Source organism: Gymnoscopelus braueri, assembly GCF_963280865.1.
Source record: "Gymnoscopelus braueri genome assembly, chromosome: 16".
NCBI classification, from domain to species: Eukaryota; Metazoa; Chordata; class Actinopteri; order Myctophiformes; family Myctophidae; genus Gymnoscopelus; species Gymnoscopelus braueri.
The window spans coordinates 20197791-20224533 of NC_137616.1; the positions used below are offsets into that span (position 1 = coordinate 20197791).

The 26743-nt window shown below is 43.8% G+C and overlaps 1 protein-coding gene across 2 annotated transcripts in view; it reads right to left on the minus strand.

The window, feature by feature from the left end:
• Positions 1-5910: 5910 nt before the first annotated feature.
• The window catches only part of jag2b (jagged canonical Notch ligand 2b), a 55364-nt gene continuing 34531 nt past the window's right edge, over positions 5911-26743 (minus strand). Inside the window, exons 7-26 of one of the 2 annotated variants that reach the window (XM_080453737.1) lie at positions 25207-25326; positions 24831-24944; positions 23896-24009; positions 21877-21990; positions 21439-21485; positions 21093-21266; positions 18079-18241; positions 17163-17324; positions 16694-16807; positions 15730-15843; positions 15364-15477; positions 15120-15236; positions 14511-14538; positions 13589-13674; positions 12674-12787; positions 12435-12550; positions 11077-11331; positions 10568-10699; positions 9801-9951; positions 5911-9390 (exon numbers count right to left, since the gene is read on the minus strand). In XM_080453737.1, the coding sequence (XP_080309863.1) occupies positions 8843-9390; positions 9801-9951; positions 10568-10699; positions 11077-11331; positions 12435-12550; positions 12674-12787; positions 13589-13674; positions 14511-14538; positions 15120-15236; positions 15364-15477; positions 15730-15843; positions 16694-16807; positions 17163-17324; positions 18079-18241; positions 21093-21266; positions 21439-21485; positions 21877-21990; positions 23896-24009; positions 24831-24944; positions 25207-25326 (2897 nt within the window). In that variant the 3' untranslated portion in view covers positions 5911-8842. The remainder of the gene's footprint in view (positions 9391-9800; positions 9952-10567; positions 10700-11076; positions 11332-12434; positions 12551-12673; positions 12788-13588; positions 13675-14510; positions 14539-15119; positions 15237-15363; positions 15478-15729; positions 15844-16693; positions 16808-17162; positions 17325-18078; positions 18242-21092; positions 21267-21438; positions 21486-21876; positions 21991-23895; positions 24010-24830; positions 24945-25206; positions 25327-26743) is intronic. The other variant, XM_080453738.1, reaches the window with a different exon arrangement.

Sequence of the window (26743 nt, forward strand, 5' to 3'; positions counted from 1 at the left end):
GTCATATAAAAGGAGAGTACAAACAAGCATGCGTGCAATGTGCACTGTGCACTATACTGTTTCATAACTCTGCATCTTCAAAATGCTGTACAGGGTTCTAGTAAGTGTGTGTGTGTATGTGTATGTGTATGTGTATGTGTATGTGTATGTGTATGTGTATGTGTATGTGTGTGTATGTGTGTGTGTGTGTGTGTGGCGTGCGTGTGTGATAGCTTTTCCTTCTGTATAAATATGTCCCCTTTTTAGGCCAAGTGTAGTGACTGCATGTTTACAAATCCACAGCATTGTGATGCCCTTGGCTGTCGTAAAGAGCCACTCCAGGAATCTGGTGTCAGCTTACCCACACTAGGGAGGGCGACAAGTGCAAGCCTACAGTAGGACATGTCAACGGGAACAGAAGGAACTTGGCATTATACCTTGTAGAGAATTATTGGGAGTGAAATGTATTTCATCCGTGGAACCTCATGATTGATTGCTGTATGCTGGGGAGAGCTACAGCAGTTGTTCAGACTGTCCAGCTTGGTCTAATCTCTGTGACATTAAAACTAGGTCAAGTAATTTTTTTACAAGGACTTTATTATTGGAGGTTAGTTTCTTTTTATCAACTTTTTTTTCTTTTTCCTATTCTCTCCCTAATTAAGCCATTGCCCAAAGTGTCCTGTGGTCCCTGTTGCTGCCAATCCCCACTGTTGTCCTGTGGAGGGTGTAGACAACCACATGCCTCCGCCCTCCTCTGAAATGTATGGAGTCGCCAGCCACTTCTTTTCACCTGACAGTGAAGAGTTTCACTTGGAGAGTGTAATGCATGTGGAGGGTCACACGATCTTCTCGAGTTCCCCTCCTGAACAGGAGCGCCCGTTCGATTGCAGGGCCAAGCCGGAGATACCGCTGCCAGGAATTGAACCCTGGCCTCTGCGGTGGTGGATGAGGGTTTTATCACTATGTCAACAGGACACCAATTTGTTATTGGTTATAGATGGCAGTGAGTTTTGCCCATTTCCATGTTTAAAATATACCTTCTCAATCATCCTAGTGCAGTAAACAACTAATCAAGAATTAATAGCAGCTGCACAGCAAGGTATTTTGAGGAGGAAGAAGGAAAAGGAGGAACGGGAAGAGGAGGAATATACAGGAGGGTCCATCAGCAGAACTGTCTGGATGAAAATAATATTCCCTTTAATATTATTAAAGGGATAGTTCCCCCTCAAAATGATTTTTTTCTATCGATTAGTCACCCCATGGAGACTTGAATTCATGGATATTTTTTTGTTTTGTTTTGTTTTTGTGAACTATCCCTTTAAACTTTGAAGTCATGTGTCTCTAATCCACACAGCACAATGCCTGAGTAGACATTAGCATGTTTATCCTGCATGAAACAGGACTCAAACGCACAACCATGATACCATGGGAAAGTCATGAACTTCTTGAGCTACTTAGTAAGAGGCACTATGACATTCAGTTAAGACTAAATTCTAAGAATATGTGTACGTAATCTAGACTAGAGAGATTTCTGTTATGTTCTTTTTTTTGTTTGCTCTCCAGAAGTGATCAAACTGATGTTGACTGCGATAGGTTATATGAATATATAATAACTAGATGTCAGGCCTCACATCTAGGCCCGATCCGAGGTTGGTCCAGACAGAGTCCAAGACTCATCAGATGTCAGGGCTGCGTCAAACTCTCCAAACATTTCCTCCTTCTAAATAGTCAAATTCCTCCTCATGCTTTAGCGGTGTGTGCAACAGATTCACATCCTCATCTTTCCTAAACATTTCGACTGTTATCCCTTCTAAATAGTCAATTTCCTCTGTAAGAGATATTTCTGAACCATGACGGCGACCTGGCCTACAGTTATTATAGCTCTGCACACACGTCATGCGAAGTCCGGCCTCTCGGGCCTCTCCTCCCCCTATCCTCCCCCCCTCTCCTCCCTCCCCGCTTTGCTTTGCGGCCCTAACCTCTAGTCCCATCCTCCCAACCTCGGTCATGTGATAAAGAGGTCAGACTTCCTGTATCTGGTTGCTATGGCAACCTGCCAGATCAGGCTGAGGGTCCGATAGGCAAATCAGAGAATCAATCAAACCGAGAGTCCGATCACTGATCGAGGTGGGGTAAGATGCCTAAAACATAGCCATAGCTCTGATCAACAGTCTGTGGCAAGTTTCGGGGCAAATGGAGTGATCCTGTGCTTGCTTACCCCGCACGAACTTTCTGAGCTTTTGTCAATTATATAGTAGTGTAGTAAGATAAGATAAGATAGTAAGATAAGATAGTAAGATAAAACAAAATGTATGACACAATTCTGAAATTGACCACAATACATCAGACAAAACATTTAGCCATTTGTTTCACTAGGCCGATGCCCGTTGGGAATGGTGTCCACTGGTAACGCATGCCAATAAGCAATACTTGTTGTCAGAGTACCCATTGTAACTGTCGTCAGAGTACCCATTGTAACTGTCGTCAGAGTACCCGTTGTAACTGTCGTCAGAGTACCCGTTGTACCCATTATCAGAGTACACGTTGTACCTGTTGTCTTTGTACTTAGTGCAGTACCTATTAGCATAATACTTGGAGAGGCCAGTTTATCATGTCAGTAGTACTATGACATCATATTGATGACATCAGGGATCGCCATACATGGGCATAAAAGGACACAGACAAACAGGTTCTTGACAATCGCTGGTCCAAACAAATTCCCAATTGGCACATCACACCCCCGTTCCTCTGTGATATACAAGCCAAGTTTGAAGTTGATCGGTCGGACAGTGCTCGACATATTGTATGTGCGACAGTCTCTCTCTCTCTCACACACACACACACATATTCCTTGCATTTATAGATCAGGCATGCAAACAGCCCCGAGGTGAAAAAGGTGACAACATGTGTTTTTCTTTCGGGTCAGGTGTCACACAATTGCCCTATTTGGGTTCAAAAAGGTGACTGTAGCTGAAAAGTGACACTTTTGCATGTCTGATAGATATATGAATAGGGCGTTTGCGAGAATTGTGAATTGAGAAGTGATTACCGTTTCCAGTGAAACATATTGATGCCATATGGGCTACTGTTTTTGACCATTGCAAGCTCTGGCTGGATCATTTGTAGAGGACAGTCTGATTATGCAGTGTAGCGAGTTTGGTGTCAATTGAGCAAAGAATGTGGGAGGAGATAGATTTAATTAGTTTTACAGATTTGGAGAAAAACAGAGTGATGGACTTAATGGACATAATTCCTCACAGCTCAAAGTATCTGAATATTTCTGCTCACGTGGGCCGACATTTTGCTTAAAGTTGCACATATGACTGGTTTATTATGAATTGTTTTTAACTTTTGATGTTTGTTGTAGGGCCACCATCAGGACTATAAGCCCATAGTGCCAGTTGAGGAAGTTTGGCATAGGACTGGACTTATGTGCAACGTTGTTTGTTCTTTCATGCATAAGAAAGCACAGTTCCTAGCAGAAGCAGTAGCAGAAGAAGCAGAAGCAGAAGAAGCAGAAGTAGAAGAAGAAGAAGAAGAATGGCAAATACAAGAGGAACCGGCAGCAGATCCGCCCTGCCGCTAATTATGTCCTAGCGGTTTGTAATTCAATTTTCTGGTTTAAAATTGCCAGGAAAACAGAGCAACAAATCCTGCCAAATTTCTCAGTAGTATAGATCCGGGCAGCTGGAAAACAGTGACACCCATAAACAAGGACTTTCATTGTTTTCCAAGAGATGCAATAAAAGTTAACTGGTATTACTCAAGCTAGTACAGTAAGGTACTTACAGCAAGTCTCAGGTTTCTGTCTGTTGGAGGGTTGAACAGGGGCACAAATATAGACCCAAATGCTCAGGAATACTGCATGGGAATTTGGAAATTAGCCAGTATGCCATTTAAATCTGTTGTGTGTCAGGTTGTCTTGCCCTTATCTATGTGCACTATCTGGGTTTTGCAGTAAGCTTTGTAATGAGCCTATCCTCCTGTATGCTGATGTGATTGGTGTATTATGTTACACGACTAGAGATCAAAGTGCTTTACCACTAAAATGTGCACGTTCTACTGCTCACACCGTACAATCGTTAGTCCTTCGCACTGAAAAGTAAAAAAAAAAGGACCCGTTTCGCTCCATTGTGCAATATTGAAAAAGTGCACTTCTTCACACCGTGTTTTAGCCTCAAATGATGCTTGGGCTGTGAGCGACAGTTTATGGTCTTTCTCCTTCCCTCCTGAACAAACACAGAGCAGATCCGTTTATGATCACTAGCTCATCCCATAAAGTAAATTACTATTTCCTATGATTATCTCCCAGATTTGTCATCAACAGTGGTCACACACACATAAATATTCAACAATATTTCCCAATACTGCACATCATCTCTCTTCTTGTTATCAGCTCCCTCTCTCTACCAGCTCCTTACAGAGCACCATGACTCCACTACTTCCTCCGAGATGTGTAAGTCGATCCGGCCTTTCCGACCAGAGGAAGGTCCCATTAGCGCCAGCCAGGAGCACCCACGGGAGACGGGAAAGAAAAGTGCCCCCCCCCCTCCCACCCACCGGCATCATAACATTACTCATGAAACATTCACATCGCTATGAAGCCAAGATTGGTCACGCCAGCCTCCCATTGGCTGAGGGCTGATCGGCCCAGAACTGGAGACTGGGTTCCATTGGTGCGGCGCAGGGAAACGAGGGGAGGTGATCGAAGGTGGGGCGGGGGAGGCTGCTCAGATCGATGGACCCGGCGTGTCCTCAGCCCACACAAGCAAGGGCAAGTGTTGCAGGGTTTTCATTGCTATCGTTAATTCTCGGGCTGTGGAAGGGAGGAGCCGGAGCTCGCAAGTTTGATCTGGCGTTATGGCCAATTTCCACCACTGGACATGGCTCTGAACCATACTGCCAGTTCATTACAAAGGGTACAAGTGTCAAACACTGATGCTAATAAAATCATATTTGATATCTGAACTAAACAGTAGGTACTGCATCTGATCTCTACTGGGAAACCAAAGACCCCAACCAATCCATACCACCACAGTGGCCAGAGAGTGCGCTTACATTTTGCTACGGTAATGAATTTAGATGTTGGATTTTGCATAACAATTATTCATTATACTATATTGTTATGGTTGCTTACTGTATATCTAACCTTTATATTTCACCATCACTTATAGTACTTATATAATACACTATGATATTTGGTAGCTGTCTCCACTAGGCCTGATACTGTAGCTATTGTTTTGGTACAGCCCATCTTGTTATGGTTCACCTTGTAGCAGCTAAAGTATAACTATGGTTGCTAGTATAACCCTGTGCTCCTTGGCAGAACTACCGTATCACCGACCTGAGTGTTGTACTTCTCACCATGATATCATGTACATTAAAGCATAACCATCACCACCTAGAATATTGTCGACTCCCATTGCCTTATCAATTACTGATTGATCCAGAATTCCACGACAATTTGTACAATGTTTCAAATGTTGGGTTTAAAGCTGGTCTGGTGTGAGATTACCTTTTCTACCATACAGTCATTAATATAGAACTCTGGGGAAATCTTTGAAACTGGGTTGAAACTAAGGAGAAAGTAGGCATGTACATGTATATGCAAAGCCACTTAACTCAAGAGTGACATTGTCCTATAAATCATTTGCGGGTCTCTCATGTATACATCATTTTACCAAAAGTTTGACATGATTAATTTGAAATGCCTGTTTTGGGCCCTCCGATTTCGGCTGCAACTTTGGTCATTTTACTTAAGTCAACCTTTTGTATTGTGCCATATTATCAACACTGCAGGCTGCTTCAATAAATATTTTTGATTTATTTACCTAAGTGTAAATCAGAACTTTGTTGAACAGGAAGATACTTAAGCAATTTAGCATAGAAAAAAATAAAAATAAAAATAAAAAATGAAACCAGTCTTAACCCCTTTCTGAATAATATACATCATATGCATGTTCACCGTTTTATCTTTGACCACCACTTGTTAAGGGATGCTTTTCAATTTTTTTATTTTGCGATGTCCCACTTTGAGAAAACATGATTGGTATTGGAGGCAATTACACTGTTAAGAATAGTGGGGGAGGGTGCATCTGACAACTTCTGAGACAAGTCACTCATTTTGGATCGAGCTGGTACCTCGAAAATACAAAACTGCATGATAGCGAACAAACAATTCGCTTCATTTAAAGCCTTCAACCAAAACATCAGGCTAAAAAGGTGAACGTGACAATGTATCATTTAACCCACATTTGACGTAATGGCATCCACATACATAACACCAAAAGAGCCATTGTGGATTTCCTAGGAATCAAATCTCCAATGAAAGCAATGTGAAACAGGGAGAGCACTTTACTGAGGCGAATAAAACACGCCACAATACACCACACAATGTTTTTAAAGAGTTACTTTCCTTAATAGTGAAAACAAACTAACAACATAAAAAGATGACTATTCATTACACAAATAATGCATACACGTTACATTAAGGCACCTGAAAGTAAAGGGTTTGTGATGGGTTTACAAATGGCTCAACTAGTCCGAGTTAAAAAATAAAAAGAATCTTAAGGCCATAATGTCGTGAGCTTTGCAATAGTGCCTGTCAAAAATCCTGTTCCATTTGCCATTAATTCAACACTCAAAACAAAATCACTGACATCTTTCATGGACAGCCATAACATTTGCGTCAAGTCAACAGTGAATGAACAGTTAAATATTGATGGTGATGAAACTGGAAGAGTACTGTTTAGTATCATACCGACACTGACCAAATAATAACAACACTCTTTTCTAAATCACTCACAGGTCAAGCACAGTAGACAGTTTTCAAATGCACATTATGTCTAACCAATGCATACAAGTAAGTGCAATAATATTAAAGAAGCGATGGCCTTATTTGTGTCCAAAATCTTGGTAGACAATTCTGCTTACGTCTTGCTAGCATGGACATTGTTAAATCATTTTTAATAGTTTGTGCAAGCTGGTAAAATATATATTATATATATATATAATGTGGAGAGGGCATTAAGATAAAGGAATAACTGGTTTTGGGTCAGCATGTAATACTAAAATAATGCATTCATTCAAATCTATTAGAACAAATTGAAGAGTTGCTCAACATTCACATTACATCAATGGAACTTGCCATAATAAACAAGTCCCCACGGATACATTGTGGTGAGCATTGGCCAAAAATACCCGTTTACTGTGCATAACCAAAATAGTCAGCGAGTTTGCTGAATGCATTTATCACCCAAACTGTATTCTTCTATCTATCAGGGGCAAGCCTGAAGCCTAATGTATGCTCCGTAGCACGACAGTGTTGCACGCCGAAAATAGCAGCTCTACAAGCTCGCAACGTGTCGCATCAAGAACACGTTGTGAGCTTGTAGGTCTACTATTTTTGACATGCGACACCATTGTGCGGCAAAGTATGAATCAGGCTTGAGGTTCATTGACCATTTATAAACCCTTCAGAAAGTCCTTCATAGGTGGTACCTCATTGTAAAGCTTCTTGACTGTGGGAGGCTGGATATGATTCTCTGTTATAAAACCTGCCTATTTCGACTGGCATAAATAAAAGGAATGGCATTGTAAAAAACAAAAAAAACAAACAAAAACAAAATAAAAATCATGATAACAATAATAATTATAATAACAATAATAAAAATGTGTGACTCCTTTTTAAGTTACTAAACTCAAATATACACAGCGACTCCTTTAGTATTTACAACATATGTACACATCTTTTTTTTTTTTTTTTTTCTTCTTTGATCAAATACCTTAAACGGCGTTGCTGTGAAACTGAACTCTCCAGGTGTACGATCGGTCTCTCTGTCGGAGACTTTCGAGAACGGGAAAAAGTCAAATTGGGCAGCGAGACTTGCAAGCCTCAAGAGTTGAGGCTCGTGGAAAAGGCACTTGCTACCAACTGAAATACTGCAAAACATCTTTAAAACGAGAGCTTTCAGCCGAGATGAACTGAGAGACGTGAGGAAGGGAGAAAAAAAAAAGTTAATGGAAGGCCACGTCTTAAGCCTAATTAATACTACACAGTACAGCAGTGCCACCTGCCAATAATAACTTTTGGTTTCAAGCTAACGCCGCGCTGCAATGCGACCCATTGTTGGCTTGAAAATAAGTTCTTGTCGGCAAGCCACACTGTGGTGCGATGGAGTATGAATGAAGCTTTAGGCACTGGGGCGTCTCTCCCCTTTTCTCCTCTCCAGGCCATGTGTTTTTGGTAAGGCTGACGCAGGATGGCTGCAGGCGGATTGGCAGGCAATACCAGGAAGTTACAGAGCAAAAAAGGGAGGGTCACCACGGTTACGACAATCCCCTTGAACCCCTTCCACTGTCCGTTGAAAGGATATTAGCATCCTTTTCGAATCTGTGCCCCCCCTTCCCATGAACAGGAGCCCAATGACAAACAAAAATCACAATCATTGTAAACAAAAACTTCCTTTATACAGGTTCAGTTTGCTTCTCATTTAGACCAGTCATCATTGCTTGAATGGTAACGATTCCAGGAACGAAAAAAATTACTGAGGCCTTCTTTCACCTCTGCAGAAACATTTCTGCCTCATCTGTACATAATGAAAAAAATAAAAATAAAAAATATATAGACGTGAACGAAAGCCCCAAAAAACAGGATGTTCACCTCGTCCTCGCACTCGGACGCAAAACAAATGTGTTCCCACAGATGACAGTGACAAAACGAAGGAACTTAAAATATGAAAAACTGAAAATGGCTTATTCAAACTCAGCCTTTTTTTCTCTCGCACTCTCTTGTAGTCAAAAACACGATGAGCAGTCACTGACTTGTGGCTCCTTGCTCGCTCTATCTTGCGAGTCCTTTTTTTTATACACAGTGATCTCTGAGGTCTGGACCGGCCAAGCTTGCGTTGACATTATTCCAGTGGTTGTATTTGGGGCTGAAGATGGGGGTCCGATGGGGGGCTTTGGGGGGTGAACTGGAACTCTGCGAGGTGCAGATCACGCCTCCTCTGTTGGACTGCCCCGCAGTCTTAGAGTACTTACAAACCGAACGCTTGCCCGCCTCCGCCCCGCCTTCCTCCAGTTCCAGCTCTCCTTCCGTCTCCACCTCTTCCTCCTCCTCCTCCTCCTCCTCCTCCTCGTCCTCCTCTCCGTCACACGTCCGATAGGAGGAGCCCATTAGCTTTTTGCGCTCCTGCTGCGCCTCCCTGTTGCTTTCTTTGAGCGACTGTGGCTGTGGCCGGCCGGCCACCAGCCGCAGCGGCTCCCACTGGTTGTTGACGGTGTCGTCTGCCGCCGCTCGTGTCAGCCTCTCACGCTCTTTTCGCCTCTTACGTGTCCACCAAACGCACACGATGATGCAGATCAGACACAGCAAGCAGAAGACCACACACAGTACAGGTACCAGGTAGTCTGTCACCACCAACGCCACATAGGAATACGGAAGATGGGAAAAGGAAGAGAAATGGACATTGATAGAAAAAGAAAGGGAAGACGGGGGTTGAGATTATTCACTGAACCAAAACATAATTTTAACACATTGATTAAATTAAATGGTAAAGGAGTAAGCCATAAACACAAACAGGTCTATCTCATGTAACTAACTCCAATGTAAAAACTGTATTTGACCTGTGAGGTCAAACCAAACTTTGCAGGCAGTGTGCCACATCAGTACGTTTTGCACTATTGTCTTGACGTTTTCTTTAATGATCCGTTTTCCCTTAATGAATGTAATTGGTTCCAGCAGTTCACACACTGCCTTAAGTCTAATGAGCTTCTCATCAGGAATTGGACGGGCCGAAATAAAATCCCTGATTACTCACCCACTGAGGGGGGCATGACCTGCGTTTCCACTTTGACCTCGATGATGGCTAGCATTATGGTGCTATTGTGGCGCTTCGACAAGGTGCCTATGATGGTGCTGGCTGCTTCCTGGATCAGACTGTGATCTGGTTGGTCCTCTGGCTGGAAGGACTAAGAACCGCCACGGAAAGGAAAAACAGGGGGAAAAAACAGGACGTAGAAAGGTAAATTTTATGTGTGTGCCGTTGAAATCTTTGTGGCTTTGAAATTTTAGTTGCAAGTTTAGTTTTTTTTCAGCTACCGAGGCGTGTTTTAGGGTGCGTGAATGTGTGTGTTGTAGTCATGTCTGGAGAGTCCAAGTAACCATTCTGAAGACGTAAGAGAAACACACCACAAAGTGTGGTGATGACAGCACGTTGTCTATTGAGGTGCCATTTTCCACAAAAGTGTGATAGGCCTACTCCTTTATAAACCGCATGCAGCTGAAGGGTGTGAGGCATGAGATGTAAAGTTTAGGTGTTTGTCTACAATTGTAAAGGTTATATATAGCAAAATAATGAGTGTACAAGTGAATCATTTTCATTTCTTTGTTTTTAAATCAAAATTAAGCTGTCAGTTTAAGGATGTACAGTACTTTTGTAACTTTTTAACCAAACTTAGAGCACTAGTTCATGTAATTTTTTTTGCTTGTTTAATGCACACTTTTAGGAAAGTTTGGAAATGCCAAAGGGTCGAGGCAGGAAACAATGTTGAAGATCAGGTGAGTGCTGATTGGACGGTGACTTACTATGGCCACCTCTACCGCGTCCCGGTTAGAATGAGAGAGATCACAGAGCAGCAGCAGGGCGTGGTCCTTAGCCACGGTCCGTGTGTCGGGTAGATACTTCAGCTCTGAGCAGATACTCTCCACTGTTGTTCCCTGAGAAGACACACACGCCACATACTGACTGACCCAACAGAACCACGAGGAGCTGGGCGATATGACTTCAAATCAATATCACGATTTTTTGTGAAAATATCAGATCCACAAGGCTATTTCCACAGGCCACCATTGTACAACAAAGTAAAGTGGTACATCAGACTACGATTTAGTCGATTATAAAAGATCTCTTGGAATGTTTGTCAATAGGTAGGTAGGAAGATAAAACAAAAATTATCGATTATTTGGTTAACCTACATGAGTAACATTGAATATCGGTTTCAATATATTTTCAGTAAATTGAAATGCCTAATGAGGGGCAAACATTTAGAATTATAATAATTACAAATAATTAGTCAACATCCACCAGTACTCACTGCTGGTACTTTATCCTTGTTGAAAATGAGCGTTATGCGGGCACAGCTGTTGTCCAGGTGCCCACTGTTGGGCTGGCATTTGGTGGGCACTTGCGGAGGCGGGGGTCGCAGGACGGAGCACACGCCCCACTGGTGGCATGGTGGGGAAAAGCAGGTGAGGTAGCTGTGCTCCACACACTCCCGACCAGCCGGGCACAGCTGTCTACGCTCCTGGCCTGAACTCTGGAGCAGACAGGGACGGCGTCCACACACCACCTGACAAGGTAAAGGGAACAGAGGCATTAGAGAGTTTGGTATAGAGGGGAAAAGGAGGGGGCCTAGTTAAGACCCCTGAGGGACTCCGGTTATTGAAGTAATAGGGTTTAAGGGGTTGTAAGTAGTCAAGAGTTGGCGCAAGTTTGTTCCAACTACACTGTGTGTCATAATAACAAAAGGCTACCATGTTTGGTTTTATCACTGAGACCTGTTAGGAGACTCGTCCCTGATGACCTGAGACTTCTTGTGGGTTCATAATGTAAAAAAGAAAGTCAGAGATGCAATTTGACCCTAAAACCTTGAAAGACAATTACCAACATTTTTAAATGGCTTCCGCCAATGCACTGCAGACTGCAGAGATATGAGAATTGGTGTAATATGTTCATATTTCTTAGCTCTCGTTAGAAGTCCAGTATCTGTTGTCTGAAACGTTGTTTGGGGAAACCTGAGACCACCATTACAGCATGCTGGAGATAAAAGCATGGATAGATGTGGACATACGGTAAATCCTCAAATTCTTGGTATATTTTAAGATGATACTAGCTTTTTGTGGCCATTATAATCCATAATTACACAAAGATTTCTGCTTGGCATTTATCGTACAGAGACAGGAAATTGTGAGAAATCCAGTCGTTGGTTCCATGCACTGACTGAATGTAGGGGACCATGATCATTGGGTGACAGAGCAAAGAGTGTCATCTGTGAGTGTCATCTTCTACAGTAGATATTGTTGCTTTCGGGTGGAAACCTTGTATCTCTATATTTCAACTTTGTATGTGTCTTCGTAAATTAATGCCATACTTTGTCATACTACAGTGTCACAAGAAAGTGGCAAAAAGAGCTGATCTACAGACGCATTGTGAGCTTGTAGATCTGCAATTTCAGATCTTTTTTTGTTTAAGTCTTTAGGTTTTAAAAACACTGAACCAATGAAAATTGTGACTAAATAATAACATTGGATCCATTGGAACACAATCAATCAACCAGTCAATCAGTCAGGTTCTTTATCCCATTTTCTGAAAAGTGACTGTTTTGGACAAACGAGGTTTCCGCACGACACCGACGATATGTAGACGGGAGTTTCATTGGGAGCAGCGTGATACCTTTGTACAGTTGACTTTGCCGTTGCCACAGTGACAGCTGTTGCATTCCTCCTCCCAGTGGCTCCCGTGGGGGAACTGCAGCCCTGTGTGGTAGCAGGGCTTCCCGATGCCAATGACTGCACAACAAGGAAAGACACACACGTTTACCACCCACCAACTCTTAACGTATGCATGTAATGAATGAATGAATGAATGAATCAAATCAATGAGGCGGTGGTCACAGAAGACGGGCTATTTACACTCTTGGCATCGGAGCCCTGTTCTTCCGAGTGGACACACGCAGTGGAAGCCGTTGATCTCGTCCACGCAGGTGGCGCCGTAGGCGCAGGGCGAAGACTGACACTCGTTGATGTCTAAACAGAAGAGAGGGTGTGTCACTCATTATACAGTGCCGCTATCATTATCAGATTAGCACGGGTCACATGAGGAGGACTGTCATGATAAATAACAAGATTAGTGCCCTGAATTCTAAAATTAGACCCCAAAAAAAGGGGGGAAAAGATAGATGACAGATTGTTAGGTCTAATTCTTTGCAGTTCTACGTATGGCGTTAAGTCCACAGTGCACACGTGCCAGCACGTTAATATCTTTCACAAGCGTCTTGGCAGGGCCGTTTGTCGTTTTGAGCTCACGGCTCCTTGAGGGAAAGGCATCATTATGCCGTCCGTCAAGCGCGTGCATACAGATGTGGTCTCCTAGCCTTTGTCGCCTGGATTTCAAACGAGACGCAAACACAGTAGTGCCGTGTGTGAGAAAAAAAATAAAAGATATTCAAAGCCTGACAAAGGTGAACACTGGCCCCGGACAAAACAAAGAGTAGGAGAGGGAAGAATTTCAGGGTCAGTGGGTAATTTGTCTTCTTGTGTGTGCACTGTGTGCGAGTATGGAGGAGGAGGGACGACCTCTGACCCTTGGGGGTTAAAGGACTGGAAAGGGGGCGGGGAGGGCCGTCCTGGCCTGACATTTAGGTGTCGAGGTGTGCCACTCCCCTCTTCCTTCCGTCCTCCATTCTTCCCTCCCTCCATCCCTCCCCCTGGACTTTGCCACGGTTATTCCAACGTCCAGATTGGAGAATCTGCTGTTGTTTTGAGAGTCCCAGATGCAAATAAATTGCAATTTAACGTTATCAGTTATGTTATATCATCATCACTCACTGATGCGGCAGTCAGGTCCGGCGAATCCCGGCGCACACTCGCAGCGGAACCAGTTGATCCCATCCACGCAGATGCCTCCGTTGTAGCTGGGAGGAAAAAAAGAAAACAGGAAGGAAGGGGAAATGCAGAAAGAGAGAGAAACGATTAGATATAGGGCCGTATCCTTTCCAGCTGCAACAAAGCACGGTATGTATGTGCTGTGGGGTGGGGGGGGGGGTTGGGTCACAAGGCTCAATTCAATTCATCAATACAGCCCCCCCACACCTTTCAGATGCTAATAGGCGTGTCCGGTCCCCTCCCCTCCCCTCATCATCCCTCCATCCCGTTCCTCCTCAAAAGGCGCTGGCCACCCCCCCCCAGGTCGCAGGGGAAAGAAAGGACGAGTCCCCCCCCCCCCCACTCCCTCCATGGGGGCAAGAGGGACTCTTGTGTCCAGGGGGATCTCATTGTCGTCCGTCTCCCTCCCTAACAACTCCCACCCTCCTGCCCCATTCAACGCCCCCCCCCCCCAACACACACCTCTCTTCCCAAGAGATGTCCCTTTGAGGCTTGATTTAACCACTTAAACCCCAGCATCGGTATTGTGGGGAAAGCTTTCGCTGAAAATAGCAGATCGACTTGTGACGCAAATATCCCCCCCCCCCCCCCCCCCCCAACTCTGGGCGGAAAAAAAGGTTGTCCGCACGTATTGTCATAGAAATAATTTGTATATAGAATGACCAGATGTGCCACTATGGCTGGGTTTAGCGAGAACAGTTGCGCATGAACCTGCGTGCGCAATAAATGTGCATGTGCGGACGCTTTTTGTGTGGGTTCGGCGCGTGCGTGTGTGTGCGAGAGAGTGATGCAATGGGGAAAAATGAATAGAAATGCTGGAGTGGTGTTTATTTTGTGCGTTTATGTGAATGCTAAACATACATACCATGGGTGAGGGTTGCAGTCGTTGATATCTGTTGGTAAAATGGAGGGAAATCTAAATTATGCGTTGGCTTCCCACAATATTACAACATAAAATTATGGCACCATTACAACATGAATCCTATTGTATCCTTACAATATAATTGCTATGATCCCATTACAATATGAATTCCATTTTACCTGTACAATATCAATCCTATGATGTCATTAACTGTCAAAGCAGTCCTTTATTATTACAGTATGACAGGAAAGGCGATAGTTTAAGTGAATGTTCATTTAGAGTGTTGTGCTACTCTAATGTTATGAACTGGTCTGCTAACTACGTAGTCACCAGCAGGACTCATTATCCTTAACTAGACTGAAGCCCGTTGAGAACGGTGTCCGCTGGGAACATACGCCCCCCTCCGGTTATGCAATACCCGTTGTACCCATTGTCAGAGTGCCCATTGTACCCGGGAATTTTCACATCAATAACAAAATTCAGGCAATATTTTAAGGAAGACCATTCTCAACTGCTGAGTAGAAAATCTGCTCTTGCTATGCATTCTCTATGAGTGTATCTGCTCCAAACTGCAAAATAGGACAGAGTGAGTTGAATCCAGGGGGAACATACTTTGGCTGCAGGTGGGGCCCTCCCAGCCTTCTTTGCAGATGCAGGTGAAGGTGTCTCCTCCGCCCACACACGTGCCACCGTTGGAACAAGGGCTGGATGAGCATGTGCTATTCTTGGCTGCAGAGAGTGTGGTGAAGGATATGAGTCAGATATTCTCTTCAAATGCTCTTCAAACAGCAAGTTGTGCATTTATTTATTTACACAACACATCCAAACTACATTAATTCACCAGAGCCAGCCTCACCTGTGTTGCAGGTGGAGCCTCCCCACCCTGGTGGGCAGGCGCAGCGGAAAGCATCACCGTGGTCATAGCAGGTACCTCCGTTACTGCACGTGGTGCTGTCACACTGGCTCTCACCTAGACATGTTACAGTACAGAACACAATTAAAACTATGAACACAGCTGGGTTTCTCTCTTACTAGGCCCCCCCAGTTGCTCCTGGTAGTCAGGTGCATTCATGTCCCGTTCTTGCAATGCTAGCTATCATGCAAATGCAGTATTTGTATTATTTACCTGATCTACAGTATAGAATGACATACGGTACATACTGCAGCATGTTGACACACACACACACACACACACACACACACACAGCTTGACAGAACTCACGGGAGTGGCAGGTCTTGCCCTTCCAGTTGTCGGCACACTCGCAGTAGAAGTCGTTGACCAGGTCCACACAGCGACCACCATTCTTACACGGGTTCCTCCTGCACTCGTTCACATCTGAGGAGGGAGGGAGGGGAAGGTTAGTGCTGTCCATTTCTTTGGTAGGCATTCCATATTCCATGAGTCAAACTCTCAAATGCCAACAATTATGTAAGCAAGTAGCCTTGGGAACAAATGGTTCCTGAGCAACGTGGCCCCAAGGTCAGGAGCCTATCTCCCGTTTCCGTAGCGTGAGGCAGCTTGATGTACAAGTACACCCCCTGGATATGATGTCAGTATGTCACAGGGATTTACTCCTAATCCAACCCTCCATGCTGAGTGCCAATAAGGGAGGCATTGGGTACCATTGGTATTACTCTGGCAGGGATTGAAACTATCTTCACTATTCGTCGTACAACAAAGTATAGAAGTAGTTAAAGCTGCAGTCCATAAAATCTTTGTGTGAATAAAACATTATGTTGGAGTATGTTATAACCCATTCAATCTGGGAACGCATCTGTGTCATTTCAGATTTGAGCTATAGCCATTATTTAATTATCTGGGCTATTAAAAAATAGATGTACAAGCTCATAGCGCAGCACCGAGTGCAGCACTATGAGCTTGTAGATCTGCTATTTTTGAAACATCTGGAACATTTGTGCAAATCTTTGAATATATATATATTTTTTGAAACAATATTTTGAACTCAAATCAGAATTTTGCTGTAGAATCTACATTCATTCATCACCAACTACAGTAGCTAGCACTAGGTGAGCATTTGCTACTGTAGGGGTTCCCAAAGCTATCCATGCCATGGAAAGGTTTGGCTAAAATAATGAATGGGAATGTATTCTCACGTTTGTGAGCATAGCGCGAGGGAAAAGGACAGAGGGTGGAGAGGAAGGAAATAAAAAGGAAAGGAGCTTACTGAGGTCGCAGAGTCTGCCCTCCCAGCCATCGGGACAGAAACACTGAAAGGAGTTGACTCCGTCGATGCAGGTTCCACCGTTCCTACATGGCTTACCGACACAATCGTTGATGTCTACAAAAAAGATTTGGTGAAGGTTAGATAAAGAGCATTGATTCCACTGTTTCTGACTGTCAAAAATATTGACCTCTAGGACAGACCGGACAGTTTGCAATTGACGATGATTCCATTTTAGAACAAGATTTCTAGAAGGTATATGCTACATCTGTCCTTCTATACATCTGTTCACGAAGTACCATTATATTTTACTTTAATAAACTCACACCTCCTACTTGAGTAGATGTAATTTCATAGTGGGTACTGTACTGTATGTAGAAATGAGTGGCAGAAAACCTTTTTCACACAACATACTTTAAGTTCTGAGGGCCAGAAAGGAGCAGACGTGAGAGATCAGAGTGTACGGACTTACTCTCATGACAATAGGTGCCGCTGAACCCTGGATCGCACACACAGGTGAAGTTGCCCGCTGGTTGGCTTATGCAGCGACCTCGTGGACCACACACGTTGGAAGAGATGTGACGTACTTCGCCCGAGGCATTAGTTGCAATGGCGATGGTGCAGCTGTCAATCACTGTGTGGAGGAATTGAAACAGGAAAGGTTTATTTTACCTGTACCATTTTGCCATCTCAAGGCGGGGCACTTGGGCTCATGCACAAGTAGCGCACAGGTTACACACACATTAACTGCCAAAAACGTTTAAAAATGTCTTTGAGAATTTAGCTGTTGCCTGCCTAAAGACGTTTATAAACGTCCAAAAAAATAAATAAAAAAAGTTTTTTTTTGTCAAATGACCTCGTTGACATTTGTGAAACCACACCTGAATCTCCTCAGTGATTAGCAACCATCAGGGGATCAATCATACTGGAGGAAAAAAATCTGTGGCTACCTGAACAGGTAACACAATCGTTAAAAACCCTGGCAGAGGCTACAGACTGCTCTAGAAAAGCTCTGGCAGTCAATGTGTTATGGTCCAAATGGAGTTCTATACAGTTGCTACTTTGGGCTAGGGCTGCGATGGACAAAATATCACAATATTTTTGCGCAAATACCTTGATATCAGTATTGGGACTACTATGTATTGTGAGGATATCGATTTTAAATGTTTTATAGCAGATCTACAAGCTCACAAAGCATCGCCGACAGGCGACACGTTGTGACCTCAGCTATTTCCGCTATTTCTGAAAGTACTGTATAAATGAAGGCTTAAGCGATTAGAAACAGGAAAAGACAACACTTATGCCATATCACGATAAACAAACCCCCAGATGATGTCTAGTCTTGCATCACAATATCAATACAATATGGATATATTGCCCAGCCCTACCTTGGCAGGGAGGGGTGCGACAATGGTCTTTGAGCTGGCCACAGTTCTTCCCTTCATAGCCTTCAGGACAGGCACAGTAGAAGTCCTGAGCCATGCTGTGGCATTTGGCCTCGTTCTCGCATGGGTTTGGATCACATGCATCTGAGGGAGACCAAGCTGGGACCTGTGAAAGGGAGGAGACAGCGATTTAGTGTTCAGTTCATGTTGAAACAGCTGTGTTTTTACTACATTGACAGAATTTTTTACTTGCTGGAATGGCATTGGGATAGACCGTTTTCACATGCCCTCCTTGGCAGCAAAAGTTCTAGTATTGCCTGATAAGCGACCGTTCATTTGTTTATTTTCTAACTGTATACTCGCGCGAGAGGTAACTTCAATGCACGAGAGGATAAGCAAACTGTTTTAAAAAAAAATCTCTAGTAATCACTCATTATCACGGGGACGTAGCTTTAACAGGTGGAGTTGGCAGATCTGTTTCTAGCCTAAAATCTCATGTCCAAGACGACATAAAATTATCTTGAATTGTCAACTTAATCGCTTGTTCTTTTTGTTAAATCGCCCTAGCGATATTGCGAGAACGGAACGGACAACGGAGGGTGGAATGTTTGTGTGTGTGTTTTTTGTTCTGCACCTCTGCCAGTAAGAAGAGGAAATATATGAACTCCAAAATAAAATCTACCATTGACTAGTCATCATGGGGAGTTTTATTCTGAAGTTCCACTCGCAGCTCCAGTAATCTAGTTGAGGCTATTAAGTTGATGCTTGTCATGCACTTTCTAATGAAAGTGAAAGTGTCCAGATTTTCCTTTTTCTCCCTCGCCTGTGGGTGCATTATGTGACACTCTCTCCCTCTCTCTCTCTCCCTCATCCTATTATGATTTGAGCCAGCACACGGAGCCATGTCTGGCATTAAATTATGGTAATTGTTCGGGTACGTCCCAGTACTTTGATTTCTAGTGTTTTCACTGCAGGATTTTTTAAATGTATACTTCGCCATAAGATGGTGTTACCCGCATAAATAGTCTTATCTACAAGCTCACAACGCATTGCAAAGTGAGCTTGTAGAGCTATTTTTGAACATTTTAGATGCATTTTGGCCCATAATGACATGCCCAGGTTGAAAGTGGTTAAAATCACAATATCTATGGACCAAAAGTGGAAATGTTGGATCATCACATTTTCTCTAACCTTCCTTATTGACAAATCCACAATATACCACCATGTCATCCAAACCAATAGCAAATACACTTTAACCAAATACAATGCGCCACCGTGAGTGACAAAGAGAAGTCAGAGGATGCCATGCTCCGACATCTTTCACCATTTTCATATGCATTAGAGGTTGGTGCAGAAAAAGGCTGCAATTTGTGTAAACAGAAGTCTACTGTGCATAAACTGTGGGTTCCACCCACTGCCATTTAAGGTACTAGACACGAGAGTGATGGTGGGCAACAAAATGGGTGAAGCCACTTCAGTCACTCACACACAAAGTTTATTTTACTCTAAGTGCCAGATCTATTTATTCTAGCCTGTTTAGCAGCTCGACTGGGCTCTGGTGAAGTGTAGTGTGTATGTATGTGTATGTGTATGTGTATGTGTATGTGTATGTGTATGTGTGTGTGTGTGTGTGTGTGTGTGTGTGTGTCTCTGTGTCTGTGTCCGTTTGCATGTGATGGAAACTCTTGTGTCTCAACTTCTATAAATCTTGGTTCCATCAGATCAACAACACCATTACCAGAGCAGGAGACATCTTGCAGGAGGCTGGTCTTATGTTTGAACTTGCAGGTCTTTCGACATGCTTCACTACATAAAACCTTCAGTGGTAGGATATCAAACATTAAGTGCTGAACAGACATGAGTCAGGTTAATCACAAAAGCTTTGCTAAACAACAGGTCCTCTAATGACCTCTCTTCCAGAACATCTATACGAAAATAACACTTTGGTAGAGGTTTGGGTTGAATCCATTCGGCAGAATTCACTTTGTTTGTATTAATTTATGTGCTAAAAGATTGACTTTGAGACTGTTTAACCGTGCAATTAAAGTCAATAAGGAGACTATTCAAAATCTTTCTCTGTTGATTTCTAATCAACAGAGAAACTATTGAAGATATCTCACCAATATTTGGAGTTACATCATGGCAAGGAAACTACACAAATCAAACCTCTACCAAAGTGCCATTTTGCTTTAAGTGGCAAAGACCTCATTTAAACCTAGAGGGAAATCTAGAAGAAATTCCTAAAAAAAAGAAAAAGAAAAAAAAGGAAAAGAAGAAAAAGAGTAGCGTAGAGATAAACAAAAATTGTCAAAGCGTAGTGGTTTTGTCACTACGATGGAGGAATGTGCACCATGCCATAGTAGGCATCAGTGGCCTGTAGTGTACTATGCAGGCAGCCTTCCAACATCGTCTCATTCAAGGCAGCTCATATTTATAGTTGAGATGCTAAATCAGGATTGGCCGCCTACCAGCAATGTCCTCCATTCAGGGCCCCAGAGAAGTGCTGAAGTGTCAGTTTCCTGACTGCTAACCCACATTAGCGTCAAATGTCTACTTCAAAAAGGAATGGAAAAAAAGAAAGAATTGAAGCCAGTGAGGTCAATTCTCAATCATCTCTTGACAAGATAAAAATGTGTTTGTGTCCTCTTAACCATGAACTTTTTCAAAACCTTTCAAAAATCTCTATCTACAACCTCAAAACGCATTACGATGCAATAGGTTTTGTGCTTACAGATTTCCTACAATTTACAATAACTGCAAGGAGTTTCAGACAGGGACATTTCTGTCTGGGGTTCTTTAGGTCAGCAGTTTTTGCTCCGATGCTTTAAATTAGACCAGTAGTTCTCAAACCTTTAAAAAGGACTCCCATAACTCTCAGAGTTACAGGCCTGTAAGGGTCCATTTGGAACCCCCCCAAAAAGGACCACAATTTGAGAACCACTGAATTAGACAACCATCCCCGTCACATGATTGGAGCATGATTATCCAATTATTGGATAATTGAACGTTACACTGACCTCACACAGTTCCCCAGAGAACTCCGGCCCGCATTCACACACAAAACCGCCCAGCACGGCGTGGCAGCGGCCGCCGTTCTGGCACGGCCCGCTGTCACACTTGTTCCGCTGGATCTCGCAGCGGGTGCCTGTGAAGCCGGCAGGACAGTGGCAATGGTGGCCCCTTGGCCCCTCCTGGTGGGAGAAAAACAGAGCGAGATATAGGGGTAGGGGAGAGTGAGAGAGAGGGGAAAGGGAGTGAGAGAGGGAACCCAAACACCACTCAACTTCTCCTGTCAAACCAGAAAGTATGGAATCACCATATTCATATTATGCATATAATATACACATAATTATGTGATCATACCTTACATGTGCCTCCATTCTGACACTGGCCGCGGCAACTGTTGATATCTGAAATGAAAGCAGAGCGGTCAAAGAAAGAATGACCACACCAAGCACGGTGACGGAGCAGCTTTAAGCCATTTCCCAATGACTCTGTATGCTGACCAGTATATGCTGTGTGACATGCAGGTCAAGTTAAAGATGGGGTTAATATTTTTAAGCCTAGGAAGGCTCAGCTAAACTTCAGAGAGAGGAGAGCCTTGCATGCATGTTAGCCCGCATGGCAGAGTGCAGAGGTCAGACTGGAAACAGTTACGAGGCCTGGTGTCAGGGAGGAGAGACGTGTGACGGCTAGAAGCCAGGAAACCAACAGAGAGAGAAGTTTGGGGTGGGGGGCGGGGGGGGCGGGGGTGAAAAGTTGGAAAGTCGTAAGTGACATCGAGTAGGAGGAAATACTGACTGATGTCACAGTTTTGTCCGGCCCATCCTCGAAAACAGTCGCAGTGATATCCGCCAATCAGATTTTTGCATGAGTACGCATTCACACAGGGCTTCCCAGCGCACTCATTCGCATCTGTGAAGGCAGGAGGCAAAAAGGTACACCCAGTCCATCAAATGAGGAAGAGTGGAAAGACAGAGCAGGGAATTTAAGGCTCACATCTTTTGATGGCCGACCACCAAAATGCCACTGTAAAACAGACATCGTAGCCACGTTTGTCCCGAAGCACATCATCTCATTGCCAGTAATGTTATGGACCCAACTTCTCGATTCTATCTGTGATCGCTTATTTTGTGTTTCAATTAAGATTGGTTGTGCAGCTCTAAATAGTGAGGAAACACACCTAGGACTCACAAAAAACTAGGTGTTTCACCCGGATGGGCGTGGTTCAGCAAGACGTGACAGTGCATGCTTATCAACTTGTGAGGCGTGCCCTAGCGAGCTACCAGGTGAGAAAGTGCTTTGCTGAGCAGCCGAAGGCCTCCCGCGCACTGATAGGGTGGAAATCACCAGTTCCATTTCCAGAAATCTCAGAAACATCGACATTCAACATATTGTAGCAATCTTAGCTTGACAAGACAATCCAATGCGAGCTGACGAGAATTGTGTCGTCAGTGTCACAAATCAAATGGCTGATTCTCAGTTTCTGTGTGGGATATGCTGTGTACCCAGAAACGACCCTGCATGATGTGCATCACTTGTCACTGTGCTCGTTCAAGTGACACACACACACACACACACAGTGTAGGGTTATATGGGGGTGGGGCATTGAGGGTAGTCCATTTGCTGATACCCCAGAAATGCTCCCTCTATTTCACAGCCTAATGTTGCCAATTATGCAGCCACTACGTCCACTGTGTTATCGGTCAATCCGTTCAAGAAACAACAGGTGACACGCGGCCCCTTTCATGTCTCCAAAATACATCCCCATCATCTATCCTCACAACACCCCCAACCCAAAAAAGAAAGAAAGCACTGCCAATCATCAAATATTCAACAGGGGGGCGTCCCCAGGGAGCCCTGCTCCCCTCACACACCTGTCTTCTCTCCGAAACCTGAAACTCCCGCGAGCGCACTCACAAACGTGTGCACGTACGCACGCACAGTGCACACCCGCGGCGCTCTGCAGCTAAGCTAGGTCGGCAATTGGTGGCTGAAAGCGGAGAGCTGTACTGGTAAGATGACACTGAATTCTTGGGTTCCCTTTTCCTCCACCGAGCCCCCACCCACGCACCCCAACTTTGTTTACTGGTCGTAATCCATTTCCTGGCAGCACGCCTCCCGCTGCGTCCTCTCTACCGGGACGGGAGAGATGCGTAAACAGTGAAAACAGACACCGCCGTTGCCACCGACCAAAACAGTCCGATATAGCATATTGGTAACGCTCGTCACCCATAGGAAAGGCTCATTGAGAAAAGCGGAATGCAGAGCGCTGTGGGCTGCTGCCAGGTTGTCCAGAATTATTGACTGCTTGTATTCTAGCCAAGGAAGGCTCAGGTTCCACGCGTAGTAGCCAGGTTTATCCAGAAATAAAGCTATCCAGAGAGCTGAGAACACTAAACAAGATTTTGTGCGTTCAGTCTTATTAGAAGCCATGTACATGTTTCAACTTCTAAAGCCAAAGGCTTGTTTGGATTTCAACTACACATGGACTTACGTGATGCAGAACACAAAGTGCGGGAATAGAGCAGAATAAAACACACACACACTTTTAAATCAAAGTGTCAAATCTCACAAAAAAACGTGAACAAACACAGAGCTAGTAAATGTTCAATCAAGTGAGAGTGAAAAAGAAATGCCAACCCTAAATATGATTGATGATAGAATACCCAACCACATATGATACCCCAAGGAATACTGCTGGCATTATTGCTCAATCAAATTAAAAATGCTGGTATGAATGCTACAAACGAGTAATAAAATCAAGTATTGGATGCATTCTTCAATGCATGCATGCGTGCGACTGCGGGTTGAACTCACCTATTTGACAGGTCTTGCCTTCCCACTGCGGAGGGCACAGACATTCAAAGCCATTTTCCAAGTCGATACACGTCCCACCCTGAGCACAAGGACTGGAGGCGCATTCGTCCATGTCTGAGAAGGCAAAGGCATGAAGTCAGAAATCCTGAGTCGTCTGTGTTAACGTGATGCCCCCAAGACGAACAGGGAAAGAAGCAGAGACTGAATTCTTACTGTGCCCCATAGTTTGCCGTCGGATATGTTGCCATGGCATCACAGATGTAGCTAATTTGACAGTGTAGAAGTTAACCCTGACTTGTCATTTTTTACATTCTCAAAGTTAAAACACTGAGGTTTTGCTGGGTCGTTTTTTTTGGTGTTGAGTATGTGTTTCTCCTCTGTGTCCTTGATTCATGGTGACACAAATGCAAGTGAGGACAAAGATTATGTAAATCCAATCTGAGCGAGTCTTTCTCTTTCTTACTGGGGTAACTAATCCCAGTGGGGCCCTATCAGACCGGGCCCCCTGCAATCACACACGTGCACATAAGGCAATGAATAAGACTAAGAAAAGAGATGGAAGTTAGTGTGTGTGTGTGTGTGTGTGTGTGTGTGTGTGTGTGTGTGTGTGTGTGTGTGTGTGTGTGTGTGTGTGTGTGCGCGCGTGCGGGAGAATGATTAAGAAGAGCATCCATTACCACTCTTCCATGGTTTATTAGCAACAGTAAATATAATTAGTGAATAGAACTGAACTCAGTGTTATACATTAATCAGGAGAGAGCACGCTCAACAAGGAAAGGAAAGAAAAACAAACAAACACTAAAATTAGGAGGAAACATGGAAAGCTACAACTGGAGAGGAAGGGATGCTATGTCAAAGGTCAACATGCAACACAAGTCCATACTGCGAGCAATGCAGAGAAGAGAGGTGAGCAGGGGCAAGGGGTAGGCTCTCACCGCTGGCACAGGTCGGGCCCTCCCAGCCAGGGGGACACTGGCACTCAAAGCCTGAGGTAACCTCATGGCACGTGCCACCGTTGGCACAGGGGTTGGACACACAGGCGTGCTCCGCTAGCAAGGGAACAGAAAGGATACAATTTAAAAGAAAAATACAAAAGATACATTTTTCATCTTACTGTAAAATAAGAGAGATTTCAGGAAAATTCAGTTATACATACTGCAGGAAACTGTTTAGGGCTACCGTTTTAGGGCAGATGTTAGATTTAAATTCCAGATTTCATCCAAGAATAACATTTCAGAAGGTCAGCTGGGTACAATACAAGCCATGGTGAAACATGCACTGCAGAGTGGTGTTCTGTAGTTTTGCTCTCACCTATCTGGCAGGTCTTGCCAGAGTATCCCTGTGGACAGGCGCACTGGTACTCATCTGGCTCTGTGTTCATGCAGGTGGCTCCATTGACGCAGGGCTGGTGGCGACCGCAGTAGTTGAGATCTGGAGCAGACCGACATGTGCAACATTTTTATAAGTTACTCACATAATCCTTAGCAGGTACTCACATAACCTTTGAGGTTGATCAACTGGCAGCAAGGTTAGGGTAACTTAACACATTGACCGCCGGGCCCGTAGTTCTACGGGCCGTTAAATCCAACGGTAAAGCGCCGATCCCGTAGCCTACGGGCTGTGGTGCTTTTTCAGTTTTTCGAAAAAAAAAAACTTTTTTCAATTTTCTAGTACGGCACATTTCATTGTAACACCACCGGAAACAGAATTATTTGGGATCCGGTTTTGACGATCACGCCGGCTCCCATTCTAAAGCGCACACTGAGACACCATTTTCTTCGATTGTAGTTTTTCTCCTCGCTGATCACTGTTTAACATAAACCGTTCTAACTACAACATGGATGCCCCGTTTGACACGTGGTTTGGACTGGTAGACGCAGGGAGATGTCCGCGATGTTTACAAACAGTGCACAGATCAATCTTAAGGATTTTAATGAGGTCTATGGCGACGTGAAAAAAACAAAAAACAACAATAAAACGTTGGCACTGGTGAGTACATTATGAGATTAACCTCTGGCGGTCAATGTGTTAATGCAAGTAGCTAAGACAACACAACATAATTGGGTTTTTTTGTTAACAAAGAAAAATGACACCAAACTCCATCAATTTTAGAACAACATGTTACCAGTACCAAAACATAAATTACAAATATCCTTCAAGCAGACAAACATTACCGCTTTGCTGAGGCAAAATTGCTCTGTTGCCATTAACAATTGTCTCATCTGTTGCTATTAACAACTGGCTCCAAGGTACTCCATACTAGAATGACTGCAAATTAAAAATTCCTACATTTCCTAACCTCCTCCTAGATGGCCATCGATTAGCCCAAAAGAGATAAATACAGTGATTTTAGCTACATTAAGTTTTATCCAATGATTAAACATATATAATGAAAACTGACAATCTGATAAACCATGTCGCCCAGCGTTATCCTTTAATGTAATATCAATATTGAATGAGCCAAGATTTAAAAGAGAGAAGACAATTATAATAGAACATCAATATTGCATAAGCCAAGATTAAAAAGAGACGAGACCATTTTTGGAAGGATTTTTAAGGTGCACAATGAACTAAATTGTGCCCTACTTGATCCTTGAGCAACATCCGCAGACTGCTTAAGGCTAGGTGAGTTAGCCCTAAAGGCTGGTAAATAAATGAGCAGGGATCTGTCTCCACCAGGGATCTGAGGACCCATTCTCATCCCCCAAAAAGCCCTCCGTGACGAAGGGACACGGGCAGATCGAGTGTCCCTCCTGCCGCTCAGATCACACAGGCAGAAAAGGCAGTATCCAGTCACCAATCCCCACCGCAGACACAGAGGACAGTCAATCAGGGAAGTGATTCAAAA